The 13,956-nt window shown below is 48.8% G+C and overlaps 1 protein-coding gene across 1 annotated transcript in view; it reads right to left on the minus strand.

The window, feature by feature from the left end:
* Nucleotides 1-374: 374 nt before the first annotated feature.
* NCAPD3 (non-SMC condensin II complex subunit D3) overlaps nt 375-13,956 on the minus strand; it is a 57,880-nt gene continuing 44,298 nt past the window's right edge. Inside the window, exons 25-35 of the mRNA XM_028528227.2 lie at nt 11,098-11,235; nt 10,722-10,855; nt 10,297-10,496; nt 7,473-7,583; nt 5,445-5,627; nt 4,428-4,594; nt 4,112-4,251; nt 3,116-3,193; nt 1,076-1,150; nt 932-992; nt 375-849 (exon numbers count right to left, since the gene is read on the minus strand). Of these exons, the coding sequence (XP_028384028.1) occupies nt 741-849; nt 932-992; nt 1,076-1,150; nt 3,116-3,193; nt 4,112-4,251; nt 4,428-4,594; nt 5,445-5,627; nt 7,473-7,583; nt 10,297-10,496; nt 10,722-10,855; nt 11,098-11,235 (1,396 nt within the window). The 3' untranslated portion in view covers nt 375-740. The remainder of the gene's footprint in view (nt 850-931; nt 993-1,075; nt 1,151-3,115; nt 3,194-4,111; nt 4,252-4,427; nt 4,595-5,444; nt 5,628-7,472; nt 7,584-10,296; nt 10,497-10,721; nt 10,856-11,097; nt 11,236-13,956) is intronic.

A 13,956-nucleotide genomic window follows, 5' to 3' on the forward strand; every position in this document is an offset into this window, starting at 1 on the left:
TCAAAGGCAGGGGACAGACGAACTGAATCTTATAGTTGTTTTTCCCTAACAGGGAAGATTTCATTTTATTAATAACTTTTTAAAGTCCTCACCTGAGGATATGTTTATTGACTTCAGAGAAAGAAGGGAGAGAGGGTGGGATGGAGGAGGTGTGGTGGGGGTAGTGGAGAGTGAGACATCAATCAGGTGCCTCTGTACCGCCCCAACCGGGGATTGAACCTGAAACCATTCGGTGCACTGGACAATACTCCATTCAGGGCTGGTTTTATTATTATTAAATATTGTACGTAAATTAAAATACTAACAAAGGCCATGTTCAAAATAACAGGAAAATTCTATTGCCAAAGAATACTAGAAGGCTGTATTTATGGTTAACCTTTTTTATTGTTTAAAAAGCTGTACGCTTCTTAAGGGAATGTGCAGTTCATAAATAATAGAAAAAATATTACAACCAAATCTTGTCATCAGACATGGGGAACTACTGTAAAGCATTTGGTTAAAGAAAGCGAATGTGTGGTGTTCCTTAAGGACCGGAATCAGTCCTTAAAAATCATCACAGTGGACCTGATACTGTCGAGTAAAGTTAAAATATTAAATAGCTAAGGCATTTCTCTATTATCTTGCACATTTTTTTTTTTTTTACCATATATCTCATAAGACATTGCAGAGGCTGGCAGCTCACAGGCAGAACCCGGCTATCCTGGCTCCCACCACCCCGACACGCCCCAACATGCCCTGATTCAGTTGGCTGTTTTCAGGGGGCTCTTCCGGAGTGACCGCCTACTGGGGACTGGGTTGTCTTTGTTTCTGGCCGGAGACTTCACGTTCCACTGCTGAGGCTGCGGGGGCCTAGGGAAAGAAGAGAGAAGTCATTCTAGAGCCAAGAAAAAGCTGATAAAACCTACCACAAAAGGAACTCTTGGTAACTTACGGTTTATCAGGTAATGATAAACATAAAATGTCATTTCCTTGATCCTGGGCTCCATTTTTCTCTGAAAGGGAGTGAAACACGACAAAATCAGACTTGCCAGGATTCCAGAGTGGCTAACGGGTGTTTGCCAGGAAGGGAACTTGCCTTTGACTGGAAAAGGAGTGCGAGGTGTGCCAATATAGCTGACTCCTGCTTCGAACGTGACCTCGGCGATGGGCTCTGGGCAGGGGGAGACAGCAGGGTTAGCGAAGGGCTGGGAAGGGACCTGCGTCCAGTGAATTCCTGAGGGAGGTGAGTCAGCGTTTCTGCTGTGCTCTCGCTCAGTCTTCCACAGCGACAGCCTCCTGTCAGGCATACTGGACCTTTTTGTAGGACGTGAGGGTGCTGAAGAGGCTGCCTTTCTCACCTTTTTCTGACACTCCCCTGCTTACACTGTGTGAGGGGTGCCTAAGCACCGCTGTGCCCAATCTCTGGTTTCTACCCACCCCAAGGCTGCAGTCACTACCCACAGGCCAGGAGCCCCGGCTCCATGTCAGACCCCCTCTCAGTCCTGCAGCGCCCGTCACCCCTGCCCTGAATGCCCGAGGATGCAACACTGTGCTAGCTCGGTCCAGTCCCTGCGCTCCTGCAGTCACCCCAATGGCAGCTGGAGGCCACTGCCATGAGCTGTCACACCCCTCTGCTCCCTAACTGAGGCCCAGCACCTCTGCCTGCCTCCCATCTCCACATCCTCTGCTTCCTCACCGGGGGGCTTCACTAGGCTCACCCTCGACCCATCACAGCGGGCACCTGCTTACAGCCTCCAGGGTTTGAATTCTGGTTCTGTCTTACTGGTTGTGGGAACTACTCTAAGGAGCTCGAGTCCCTTTACCTTTGAAATGGGATACAAATGTGCTGACCTTCGGACAGGCGTCAGGGTTAGATGAGATCCTTTTAAGTCCTTCACACACTGCTTGGTACAAGCTAAGTGCTAAAGGTAGTTTAGCAGCTATTGTTCCTGAGGAGGTATTACCCCCCATGTCACTTAGAGTAAATTGGTTTCAAGATCTGGTAAGGTGACTGCTCTGCCGAAGTCCCCTGCTGGCTCAGGGCATGCTGTCTGAGCTGGGCACCCAGCCACTGTGCAGCCCACCCCTGCCACCCTCATAGCCCAGTGCACACATAAGCCACAGGCCACTGGCCTCCAGCTCTCAGCACTCTCCAAGCAGGCGCCGGCGCGCACACCTCGTCCGCATGGGCCGTTCTGCCTGGAGGCCTCTCCTGAACCTGCTGCATCATGCCTTGCCCCCTTCGAGAGCCGGGTGGTGAGGCCTCTCCCAGTGTCTTCCTCCACCTCCTCCATGCTCCGGACCACTTTGCAGGAGCTGCTATCACACCAGTAAGCACCGAGCCTGTGCAGGCTGCTGACTCTCCTGGCAGAGCCTGCGGTCGCTGTCCCCTCTGCAAGAACTCCTGTGCAGTAAGCTGCACAGTCCGAACGTCCCCCTTACACTGTACCCTTCCTAGGAGCACCGGCGAGACCTTTCCGGTCTATGTCTGCAAGTGCAGCAGTGCATCTGCAGGGCTGTGTGCCTGAGCTACCTGAGCTCGTTAACAGACGATATAGAACTGTGTTCTCAGCACCACCATTCACACAGCTCCATTCAGTTTACTCTTTCTGGGAGGCCTCCCCTTGTGCTACAATTGAAGTTCCCCTTTCTCTTCCTGCTTGATAGCCTGTGGATGTCCAGGCAATAAGTCTCTGACCTTCACAAAAGCACTGATGCAGTAGCTCTTAAGAGTCATTCCCCTGTGTGCTTGTAGAGTCTCAGAATCACAGGCAGAAGCATCTTTGCTGCCCAAGTTACAGCAGGAAGAAGGACTTGCCAAATCACCCCTCAGATTTTGTTAAAATCTAGCTCTGAAAAGTACTTATTTCAACTTAGCAAAATTACTTTATTCCTGTCGAGCACCACTGGTGGGCCAGAGTGGGGGAGCTGGGCAGCATTGTTCCTACTGGTTTTGTAGAGATGAACTACCTCTTGACAGTCACCCTGTCTAGGCTGTTAACAGAACGCATAGTTATAAACTACAGAGGAAAGGCAACTGAGTGCTTTTAAATTAGTAATTCTCCCAGGCACCTCTCACAGACGTGCAGATCACAGGGGAGTGGCGAGAAGCCAGCTCAACCCCCTGGCCACTTACTTTCGGGGGTGCTGATGGCTCGTCTGGCCACAGGGTCGATCCCTCCACTGGACTCCTGCTCCAAGCTGCATGAAGAGGCTGCGACAAGACAAGAAGGTTTTATCTGCTCAAAAACCCAAAACAATATCAAAGAGCAAAACAACTAAATGAGAAACAATGTTTGGAAGATACATGATGAGGCTGATATCCCATATAAAGTGTTCTTATAAAGAGGTGATTCAGAAAGATGCTAAAAATGATAAAAATGAGAGGCAATGCCCATTCTCACTAGAATGCAAAGAAATGGAAATGAAAACCATAACCATTTTTGGCCTATAAAGCTCAACAGAGAGTGCGGAAACTTACAGAGCCAGTGTCTCTAAGTAGGAACGCGGCACTCCCGGGCCACGGCAGGAGGGCAACACTGAGTCAATTCTAGAACATTCACGGCCACCGCACATGGAGTGTGGGGGGATTAATGCTGAAGATTACACATGTATAAGGGCATGTGTACAAGGTCGTTTATTGTGACCTTATTTCAAAAAGTTGAAGAACACCATCATTTCCCAAAACGGTGGTAATACACAAGTAGGTACTTCTGCAGGACACAATGCTGCTTAATTATTGGAAAAAAGTTTTGAAAGAAAGGTTCATGAACAACTTCACTCTGTTATTAGAAGTATGTGTAGGAGAGCAGGTTATGGAACAGAGTGCACACTAAAATAACAATTTTATAAATAAAACCAAACGTGTATGAAGAGTAGAAGAAAAAAATCACTCACTACTATGGGTGAGATTTCTATTTCATAATCTTTTCCAAATCTTTTATCACAAATATGCATTGTTTTATACCTATAATCCTACACCCCCAAAGTTTTTTGTTTTGAAGACAGTAAAACAGCAACTGTTTTAAAAGGAAGGAGAACAAGCCTTTTTCTGTGTCTGAATCTGAATTCACTATGAGGAGACAGGAAACTGAGGTGCTCTGAGAGCCGCCGGGAGTGCCTGCGGACTCACCCCGATGCCGCGTCTTGTCTAGGCTGTCGGAATTCAGCGTGAAAGGCAGCACTCCTATGCTCCGATGACCACGCCTGCTATTGGACTCCACGGCTTTCTTGACCGAATTCAGGATTGCAATGGTGCTCAGAGACATGGACCTGTGGAGAACATGTCAGTGAAAACACGGAACCCATTACCCGCTTTCATTCCAATGCACCCCCAGCCACACTCATTTCAAATATGAAAGGGAAGAGTGGGGAGTGAAGTACCAGTGCAAACACAAGGGCCACACGTGCAGCGGGAATGCATATTAGCTGATTCTGCGGCTGCATACCTGGCTTTGGGCATCAACCTCTTCACCTGCCCGGTCTCAGGTGAGACAGGCAGGAGCAGGGCTTGGCCAGCGCCTGACCTGTGTGCTGAAGCCTGGCTCGTACCACGGGGCCCAGAGGCATTTTGCTGGCCATCAGGAGCTGGCATTATTTCTAAACTTGGTGTATCCTGTTGAAGAAGATAAGGAGTGCTCACCTGCTGGCACCTGACGTGCTAGGAGCACGTCTGCAGGTCACTGCTTCACAGCCTGCCAGCCCCGGGGGAGCAGGGCTTTCTCTTCAGAAATGGCACTGCTGACAGACACCACATGCAGGTGTTGTCGTGTCAGAGAAAGAGGAGGATGTGAGTCTGTCTTTACCGTTTTAAAAAACATTTAAAAATTTTAAATTTATTTTTTAGAGAGGGGAAAGCAGGGAGAGAGGGAGAGAAACATCACTGTGTGGTTGCCTCTCACTCACCCCCAAATGGGGACCTGGCCCGCAACCCAGGCATGAGCCCCGACTGGGAATTGAACCCATGACCTTTCAGTTCTCAGGCCAGCGCTCAATCCACTGAGCCGCACCAGCCAGGGTGAGTCTTCACCATTTTTAAAGCAGCAGATCTGCCTGGACTTCTCAGGGAAGAAGCCACTCACTGGAAACACCCCTGGCTACAGAACGTTCTCAACAGAGGATGCAGGGAGGACAGGCCAGCAGTGCAAGCAGCCTCAGGAGATCCAGTTACCTATGGCTCACTCTGATCAAAGGTCAGATAAGACTGCTGCCAGCCTGCTTCCTGGGCATTCACACGTCTCCCCAAACTCGTATCCCCAAACTCTTATTATAATGGCTTTGCACATAGGCTCAAGTGACAGGGCCTTGAGGGAAGGGACGCCTCCGTGACTCAGCTTCCTGCCCACCCCATGTAACAAATACAGGGCCACGAGCAGCACTCCTGAAGCCTAGCTCAGACGGACCCCTGCACATAGGCACAGCAGAGAGAAGGGGAGGAGGGTCGGACCTAAGGGCTGCCCACATACCTGAACGCCCGGGGTCCCTGCAGTGCCTTCCGTCGTCCTGTTCCCTTCTGCCTGTCTCGCCAGCTCTTGTTCCTGGGCCAGCTGTTCGCTGTACTTCTTCATGTCGTACTCGAGTTCCGACGCTAGTTGCTTGTCAACCGCAAAGAAATCGTTGATCTCATCTCGGTAATCCTGCATCACCTCCTAAAACAGACACAGAGGCATCCTTTAATGCTTTCTTAAATAAATGTACTCTCCAACACGACTTGATAAATAACAGAAAAAGTAAAGACTTATTTTTGCTGAGAGAGGACTATTTCTATTACATCAACCATGGTAATTAACACAACGGTATTTTCCCAGGAAACATCCACTGCGCTTGACCACGCAAGCGAGTGAGCATGATGTGAGAAAATAACTAAGAGTTCCAGTCTCTTAGGAAGCTTACTGCGTATGTGCCAGTTAACAGGTAACTTCCAGGTGCTGGATGGCAGAAAGGGCACGGAATCACACAAACTTAGGCTAAAGCAGAGCTTTAACAAGGCACAGAACTGCCACCATCAGCTACCCCTTTCTATTCCTGAAGGCTGGCAGGGGACAGTGAGGTATGTGGGTGGTCTGGCTGGGCTCTGGGTCACCACCCACTCAGAGGATCTTGCAGCATCACCGAGGAAGGCCCCTGAGGAATTCAAGTCAGGGATAGGTGGGGAAGTGACATGTGGCCTGTCCTGGCTCAGACAGGGCCTCTGGGGCACGGTACGGGAAGCAGTGCACTCCAAAGCCACTCCTCTGTCCACACCAGCTTCCTCAGAGGACTCTGGTGCCTCAGCCCTCCTCGGTGTCCTCTTCTGCAGGTACAGGGGAAAACCTTTTTCTTCCTATCAGGGTAAGAACGTGCTCGGGTCTTAACAGGCTGCTAGGGACTAAACCTTCTCGCTAAGAGAAAGAAACCATCTCACCTAACAGTATTAGAGGGAGAACAAGATACACTGTAGCCCCAACTAGGCCCAGCAAAGAGAAGGGAGTGAGCCAACTGTCCAGCTGCCACCAAGAGTGGCTCCAGAGCTCGAAGAGGTGCTGCAGCCCCTTCAACAGAAGGCTCCGAATGCAGCTGTGCTCGGCTCTCTGGGGGCATGCTCGCAAACGGGAGAGAGACTTACTGCTCTGAAGTGTTTAAGCAAGTAGTCAATTTAGGATCTAAGCCCTTGTTTTTTTTTTCTTTTCTGAGATTTAATACAGAGCAATAAAAATAAAAGAGCAACTAGAAATTCTCATTTTTCCAGACAATGAGCCCATCTTTCCCACATTAACTTCCTTAGTATAAGAGCTATTTGAAAAATTTTAGTCAATGTAATTTTGTTGTAGCTCTTTTTGAAAAAAAATTCTTGGTGTTTTTTGAGAAAGGGAACAGCACAGTGCAGACAGAAAAAGGAAGAAAAGTGCTGCATTTGTTTCTGATGAAAGACTTTGATGGAAAGGTCTGAGGCCTCATTCATGTTGCACTGAGCGTGTGCTCCTCCTGGCGCCTCAGATGGCAGCTCAGCAGGGTGGTGAGGGCAGCCTGGCCTCTGGTGGGCATTCCCTGGCGGACGCTGAAATTGGGCAGGTGTGTCCTGATTTGTAAATCAAAGACTGTGTTAAAGGAAATACCACCAAAGTAGACATGAGGACCAAGGTTCACTTTATCTCTCACCAGAGTGAACTAAGGTGATGACTTTGCCCTTGACCCCCATTGAGGAAGTCTTCAAACAGAATCTAAATGGTCAATCAAGGCTGCACGTGCTCAACAAGGGGTCAACTCTTCACACACAATCAATTGCTCAAGAAAAGCAGCAACTCCTGTGCAACCTCTGGTCGACCTCTTCATCTTCTCCCCAGCAGCCAAAGGCCTGTCTGGCTGACTGAGGTCTAAAACAATGGGACTCTGGCTCAGAGGCATGTTAAGTTCTAGTCAGTCAGTCAGTCACCAGATAGTGGCCCCCTCCTAACTGCCAGTGTAACGGCCTGGGGGCGGGGCCCCCAACCACAAAGCAGGAGGCAGTCCTTTACCCTGAGATAGTTCATGAGCTCCCGCAGAGCCGGGATCTTCTTCTTCTCCAGCATGGTCTTCAGGGAGATGATGATTGGAATAATGTTTTCTATGAAATTCCTCTTCTGAACCTGCAGTAACACAAAGGCATGTGTTAGATGCATAAAGTTCTGAGGACAAAGACTTTCCCCAGATCTAGTTCTTTTCTCTAGCAGATCTAGTATACTGTATCAGTTTATTTTTGATTTTTGACTATGGTAATTGTAGAGTACGCATTACCTTTGTTCTACACACTTTATAAGCATTACCTCAAAACACTAGGAATGCTCTGTAAAGCAGGACACAAATAAACACTATTCTTATTTTCTAAACAAGAAAAAGGAATTCGGAATATGTCGAATAATGTGACGGGAGGTTCCAAGCCCCCACACCAGCCCATCACAGACCCTTGCCTCCGCAGTGAGCTCCTTCCCTGAACACTCTCCCTTTGGAGTGAAAATGAGGGCAATAGTAGCTATCCAAAGAGACATCTTTACTCCTCTTGGTGCGGTGACAACGGAAGAAGGCGAAGCTGGAAGCCAGTCAGCTCTGCACCTCTCCCCACTTCATGTGTCTTGGTGTGCACTTGGGAAAGTGCCAGGTGTTACCCAAGCCACGGTTTGACTAGGCCTTCACGCTCTTTACTGGGAATGAATGGTCACTAACCACAAATGCTTTGCAATAAATCTCTTAGAATTAAAAATAATTCATTATACTAGCATGCATATGCAAGATTTGAATCTGAAAAGCATTCTTTTTCTTAAAGTCATGAATGTCTGTTCCTTGCTTGTAAACCATCATTTCTAAAAGGTCTTACTGAGGTTTCTGAAAAAGGAAGACCACAGTAGAGCAGACGACTTAGTGAATACGCGTCCAGGAAGATGGCACATATGGTGGCCTAAACACATTCTCTCAACAAATGTCATCAAACACCTTCTACGCACCAGACACAAAGCTAACCTCCGGGATACAGAGAGGAATTCCTGCCTTCGAGTTACTTCTAGATCAGACTAGAAGTCTGTGTTTTGATGTGTGCCATGCTGTGGCAAGCAAGAGGTATTAAGGCACTTATGGAAGAGGGATGCCTAGGAAGGAAGGGGTGAATAGGCGTATAAATCAGGGAAGGCTTCTTTGAAAAGATGGTCCTTAGGATGCGCAGGAATTAGGCTGTGGAAAAGGGAAGCCAGGTGGGAGCGGGCTCTGCAGACAGAGGCAGCCGCGTGCCAAGACACAGAGGCAGGACCGGTGATTCGGAACAGAGACTGCAGAACGGAGAGCAGCAGAGAGGGTGTGGGTGGCACAGCAGACAGGAGAGTTCTGTATGCCTTGAGGATCAGGATTTTATTCAGAAGATGACAGGACACCACCAACCTACTTGTTAAAGATATCTTAGTGGGGTATCTCTTATATACAATAACATCTGCCCATGTTAAGTGAACACTCCAGTGACCTAACAAAAATATGAAGGGGGAACAAAAAAACCCAGTATTTATTTACAAAAAATTGTGTATTTATTCTTACATGTTCAAACTTCAGTCACCTTCAGAGTACTCTCCATTGGATACAATACACCTATTGAGAAGTTTTTTCCACTGCTGAAAAGTTTTTGAACTCGTCAATTTTGATATTTTTTGTACTTTTCCTGTGTTTTGTTTCACCTCTTCCAATCAGCAAAAAGTTCCCTTTGAGGGCTTTTCTCATCCGCAGGAATGAGAAAAGAAGTTGCTTGTGATCAGGTGAGTAGGAGGGTGGGGAACAGGGGTCATGCTGTTTTTGATCAAAAACTGCTGAACACTCAGTGCAGAGTGGGCATGTGCACTCATAAATCACCCATCGTGAAATGGGTACACACTGAAAAAGTCTTAAAAAAAATTCATTGAAGCCGAATGCAGCCTCTCACAACAACGCCAGCTGGTACACTGATACAGATGGGTTTGTAGAACACTCCCCTAGCAGGAGAAGCCTGTATTACAAGAGTCCGCCCTTCAGAAGATAATTACATTCTCTTTGGGTCCCCCCACATATACTGAGTAACCTAGTGCACAATCTAGATCATCACTCACAACCCATCACCCCAAAGTTCCCTGCTGCCCCCTGCCATCAGTCTGCCTTTTGCCTCTTTTAAGCAGGAGGTCAAAATGACCAAATCTGTACTGGAGACAGATGACTCGGGCAGCAAGGTGGCACACAGCCTGGAACAGAAGGAAACTAGAGGTGCAAAGGATGCTGAGGAAACTCCTGAGATGGTACAGGCTCACATAAACTCAGAGCCAGGGAAAATGTAAGACAGAGATGGACTAGTAACCTCAAATGGACACATAGAATGGAATCAGTCTGTTTCTTTGGGTTCAAAGGTCTTCAGGGCTCAGGTGGGAAACAGGGATTAGCAATCCAGGCTAGGTATGAAAGCCCGTGGCCTAGAGAGCACAACAACCAGCTGCCCCATGAAGGGATGCAAATTCCAATTTTTACACTTGCTGGCTGAAGGACATGTGCCTGGCACACCGGACTCTAGATAGGGTAGTGCCAGGCCCCCTTCTCCACTACAGAAGACTGTGGGAAAAGCGGGGGAAATAGGAGGAAGAATGGGAGAGCAGTGCAGTTTGGATAGAGGCAGGCTGAGATGCCCAGGCACACCCAGGCAGGAGAGCAGAACGGGCTCACGCTCATGTGAGGCTGTCACTGGAAACACAGATGGAGAACCATCACCACCTGGGTGAGCTAAGGCCACTGCTGAGAGTGGCGTCAGCATCCTGCCATCTGTATTTCGGTATGTGATCAGGCCCACTTAGAGCACACACTCACCTGCGAGATGAGCTTTTTCTGGGCCTCCTCCATGACCACGTTCGCCAGGGCCATGTCATCTTCTTCCATCAGGAGGTCCTTATCTGGTTTTGATCTCATGGCCAAAAGCTTGATTTCCTTGGAGCTGAGGACGTCAAAAGTGTCTGAGAGTAAATCACTGGCTTCCATGTCCAGGGGCAGGACGCCATCGGCGAAGCACGCTGAGAGAAAGCACAAAGGAGGGGCTGCTGAGAGCCGGTGGGGCCTCAGAGGGCAGGCCCTGCAGAGCAGGGTGCGCATGTCTGGGCTGCAGGGGTCTGTGGGGCAGAGGTGGCGTCCAAGCAGGCCCCCGAGCGGTCTTCCTGCAGGACCAGACCTGCCAGACCGTGAGCAATACAGCATTTCATTCTGAAATAGACATTTTACCCCAAACACAGCATGCCTACCCAAAATACTAAGGCAAATTTTGGAAGTGATATTGAATCGCTGTTCATCTGTGAAGTGCTCTAGAAGAAACTTGTAGATTTTCATTCGTTTCTCCTTGTTTGTCTTTCCCTTCAGTGAAAAAAGCCGCTTCTCTCTGGAAAACAAGACTGTTTCAGCTTGTCACGTGGGCAAAGAGGACTAGGACTTGAACAGCGTTTCGCAGCCCCCTCCCAGTGCTCCCTAGGTGACAAGCACTTCCCCAGGACTAAGCACTGCTGAGAAGAGCACAAAGACCCCCGGAGTCCAGAGTCCACGGCCAGGGTCCAGGCCCACTGCTTGCTGCTCGGCTCGCTGCTCCTCCCGCTGCTCCCCCAGCTCCCCAGGAGCCTCACTGACCTCTCTGACTGGGGGAACTTGTTATACTTCTCATGCTTCTCGTAGTTATTAAAGTGGAAAATACACTCAATGAAGTGTTGGAAGAACATGACAGGGTTCCTCTTCAGTAACAGGTGAGCCAGGCAAAACTCCCCAAAACTGCAAAAGAAGGAAACCGTTGGCTATTTGCAGACAGGTGCTAAAGAACAAGAACTTCTGTGAAACAGGGAGGAAGTGTGAGTTAGGGTAAGGGATGCTAAACCTATCCTAACAGACAGCTTCATTCAGGTCAAAACCAAGACATGAATGTAGCTTCTATTGTCCATTCTTGCACAACAGCGTCCTTTCTGAATCCAAGGTCAGCACAAAGGCTTTCCTCTCTGCCAGGTTTCCTTTCCAAATCTAACACAGTGACACTTCAAAATCATCTCTCAGTGACCTTTCTAAATCATCACTCAGTGATACTTCAAATGGGAAAACAACTGACCTGCCCTAAACCGCTTCTCAAAGCAGAGGCTGTGGTCCTGCAGGCTGATGCAACAAGTACAACCAGCTGAAAGGGGACACCTGGGCTTCGGACCCTGGCCTGAAGTCCTCTCTGCTGCCCACAGCAATAAACAAAATGCAATTTCAGTAACAGGAACTTTTTTGAGAATTGTGATTAGTTACTAGAGCTTCATTGTTTGAGCAAAATGGCAAGAACCCTGCACAGGCAGCGACAGCTCTCCCGGAGCCGGCCTCCTCCACCAGCCTCGGGCTCTCCTTCCTCCCACGTACCCGATGTCCAGGAGGCATCCAGCCGCACCCACCACACTACACGGGCGACCCCGATGTCACCGGCACCACATCAACTGAAGGGCCAATGCCATGGTTTCCCAGCCTCAAGGAACACGACAGAGGGCAGACTGTTCACCCTCAGGGTCCCTGACAGCTTCTGTCTCATCAACACAGTCAGCGAGACAGTGCCAGGGCCCTGCTTCCCACTCAGGGCCCAGCCTGCAGGTGCGGGGCTGGCCTGGGTCCATTCACACTGTCCACACCAGTGTTTTCACCTCACTTCACAGCTACGTGCAATTTCCACCTGCGTAGGAGCACCAGTCGACTCCCACCTGGATGGAAGCAGGGACAAGGGCGGGCCCTACGTTCCGTCCTTGGCTGCCGAGCCCACTAGGGCCTGCCGGAGGCACACCTTCCCTACGGCTTCTCCTCAGGCTCATTCACGTCAGCACCTGCGGCACTGAAAGTCAGAGGGTAGTTCAGAAGTCATGATGCTGAAATGAGCTCAGGTGAAAGTTCCGCTCCAAATCACGACACTTTGACTATGTGCCTAGGAAATAAGGGAGCAGCCTGACATAATCATGAAAACAAAACCAATGGACCCCATTTAATGAGGGGCGCTCCCAGCAGAAATGCAGTCCCTGCCAGCGAGAAGCACTGGTTTGACCAGCGTGTCCAGTGCACTCTACACAGCTGTGTTTCCTTGGAACCCAGGACAGAAAGACAGAGGAGGTCACAGCCTCAGATGAAGTTCTTTTTTTTTAGTGAATGAGATCAACCTTAGTTTGCATTCTTTTTTTTTAAAGATTTTTATTTATTTATTTATTTTTAGAGAAGGAAGGGAGGGAGATAGAGAGAAACATCAGTGTGTGGTTGCCTCTCCCTCACCCCCTGCTGGGGACCTGGCCCACAACCCAGGCATGTACCCTGACTGGGAATCGAACCTGCGACACTTTGGTTTGCAGCCCGCACTCAATCCACTGAGCTATGCCAGCTGGGAGATGAAGTTCTTTTTAACTCAGGGTTACTTTGGTAAACCTTCCGTGACAAGAATGAAGAAAGCCACTGAGTAAACAAAAAGCATCCTCCAAAGAAACCCCAAGACTTCACCTTCTCTGGTATTGTATCACAGCCAACCTACCAGGGCAGAGCAGCTACCTGAGTTTTCTTCTCAGACTTGAACTCATTCACATGAAAGTGTAAAATCACAAAGAATAGAACCCAATAATTCTTCTGCAAGAGGGCTTGCTCTAGGCTTGAATTTGATGTAGAAATGCCCACTTACTTAGATTTTGGGTCAAGAACACATACAGGGAGAAGTAACTACTGAACAAGATACTTCAGTCGATTCCCTAGTGAATAACAGGCTCACCAGCTACACAAATAAATTCAATGTGACATAAATTACACAGAGAAAGCCATCTGCTCGAGGCTGAGAGCAGACTCAGAGCTTCTGCACCAGGAGAAGCCAGCTGCCACAGTCCAGGGCAGTGTGCAACACGACTAGCCTGCAGCATCCTCTGCTGGAACTCATGGCCACGTTTCAGCTCTGACGGGGTAGAGGCTCACACACCCTCCTAGCTCAGTAGGTGGGAAGAGGAACTACTTTGTCAGCTGAAAAGTTTGAAGAAGTTAGCGCTCTCAGTAATGCCTCCTGGAGCATTCCATTGGAGTGGCGAGGGGCAGCACTTTTCAGGTGCCTTGGATAGAAAACTTCACCGGTTCTGAAGAAATCTCACTAAATTAAGAAGTCCCTGCTCCTTATCCCTCAGGACAATGAATAGAAACCACACCTACTCACACCACCAATTCAGGGACACTGTCTAGAGTTTACACAGCAATAACTGAATTATGTAAAAAATAAAAGGAAAACCAGTTAAATCTGAGTAATAATCTTGTGGAAACAAATTATTACTCTCTTACTAAGAATCTAAGCCCAGGTTTCCAGCGGCTCCATGAGGCACAAAGGAAGAACAGTCTGTTCACGCCCATTTTTAGATTTAGTGGGAAACGAAATCCCGACTCCCTTCAGACGTCACCCCAAGCCAGATGCTGTTTGGAAGCAGATCTGCTCGATGAAGGCTGCTGTTAATGGAGGCACAG

This window comes from Phyllostomus discolor, chromosome 13 (genome assembly GCF_004126475.2).
Source record: "Phyllostomus discolor isolate MPI-MPIP mPhyDis1 chromosome 13, mPhyDis1.pri.v3, whole genome shotgun sequence".
Taxonomy (NCBI): Eukaryota; Metazoa; Chordata; class Mammalia; order Chiroptera; family Phyllostomidae; genus Phyllostomus; species Phyllostomus discolor.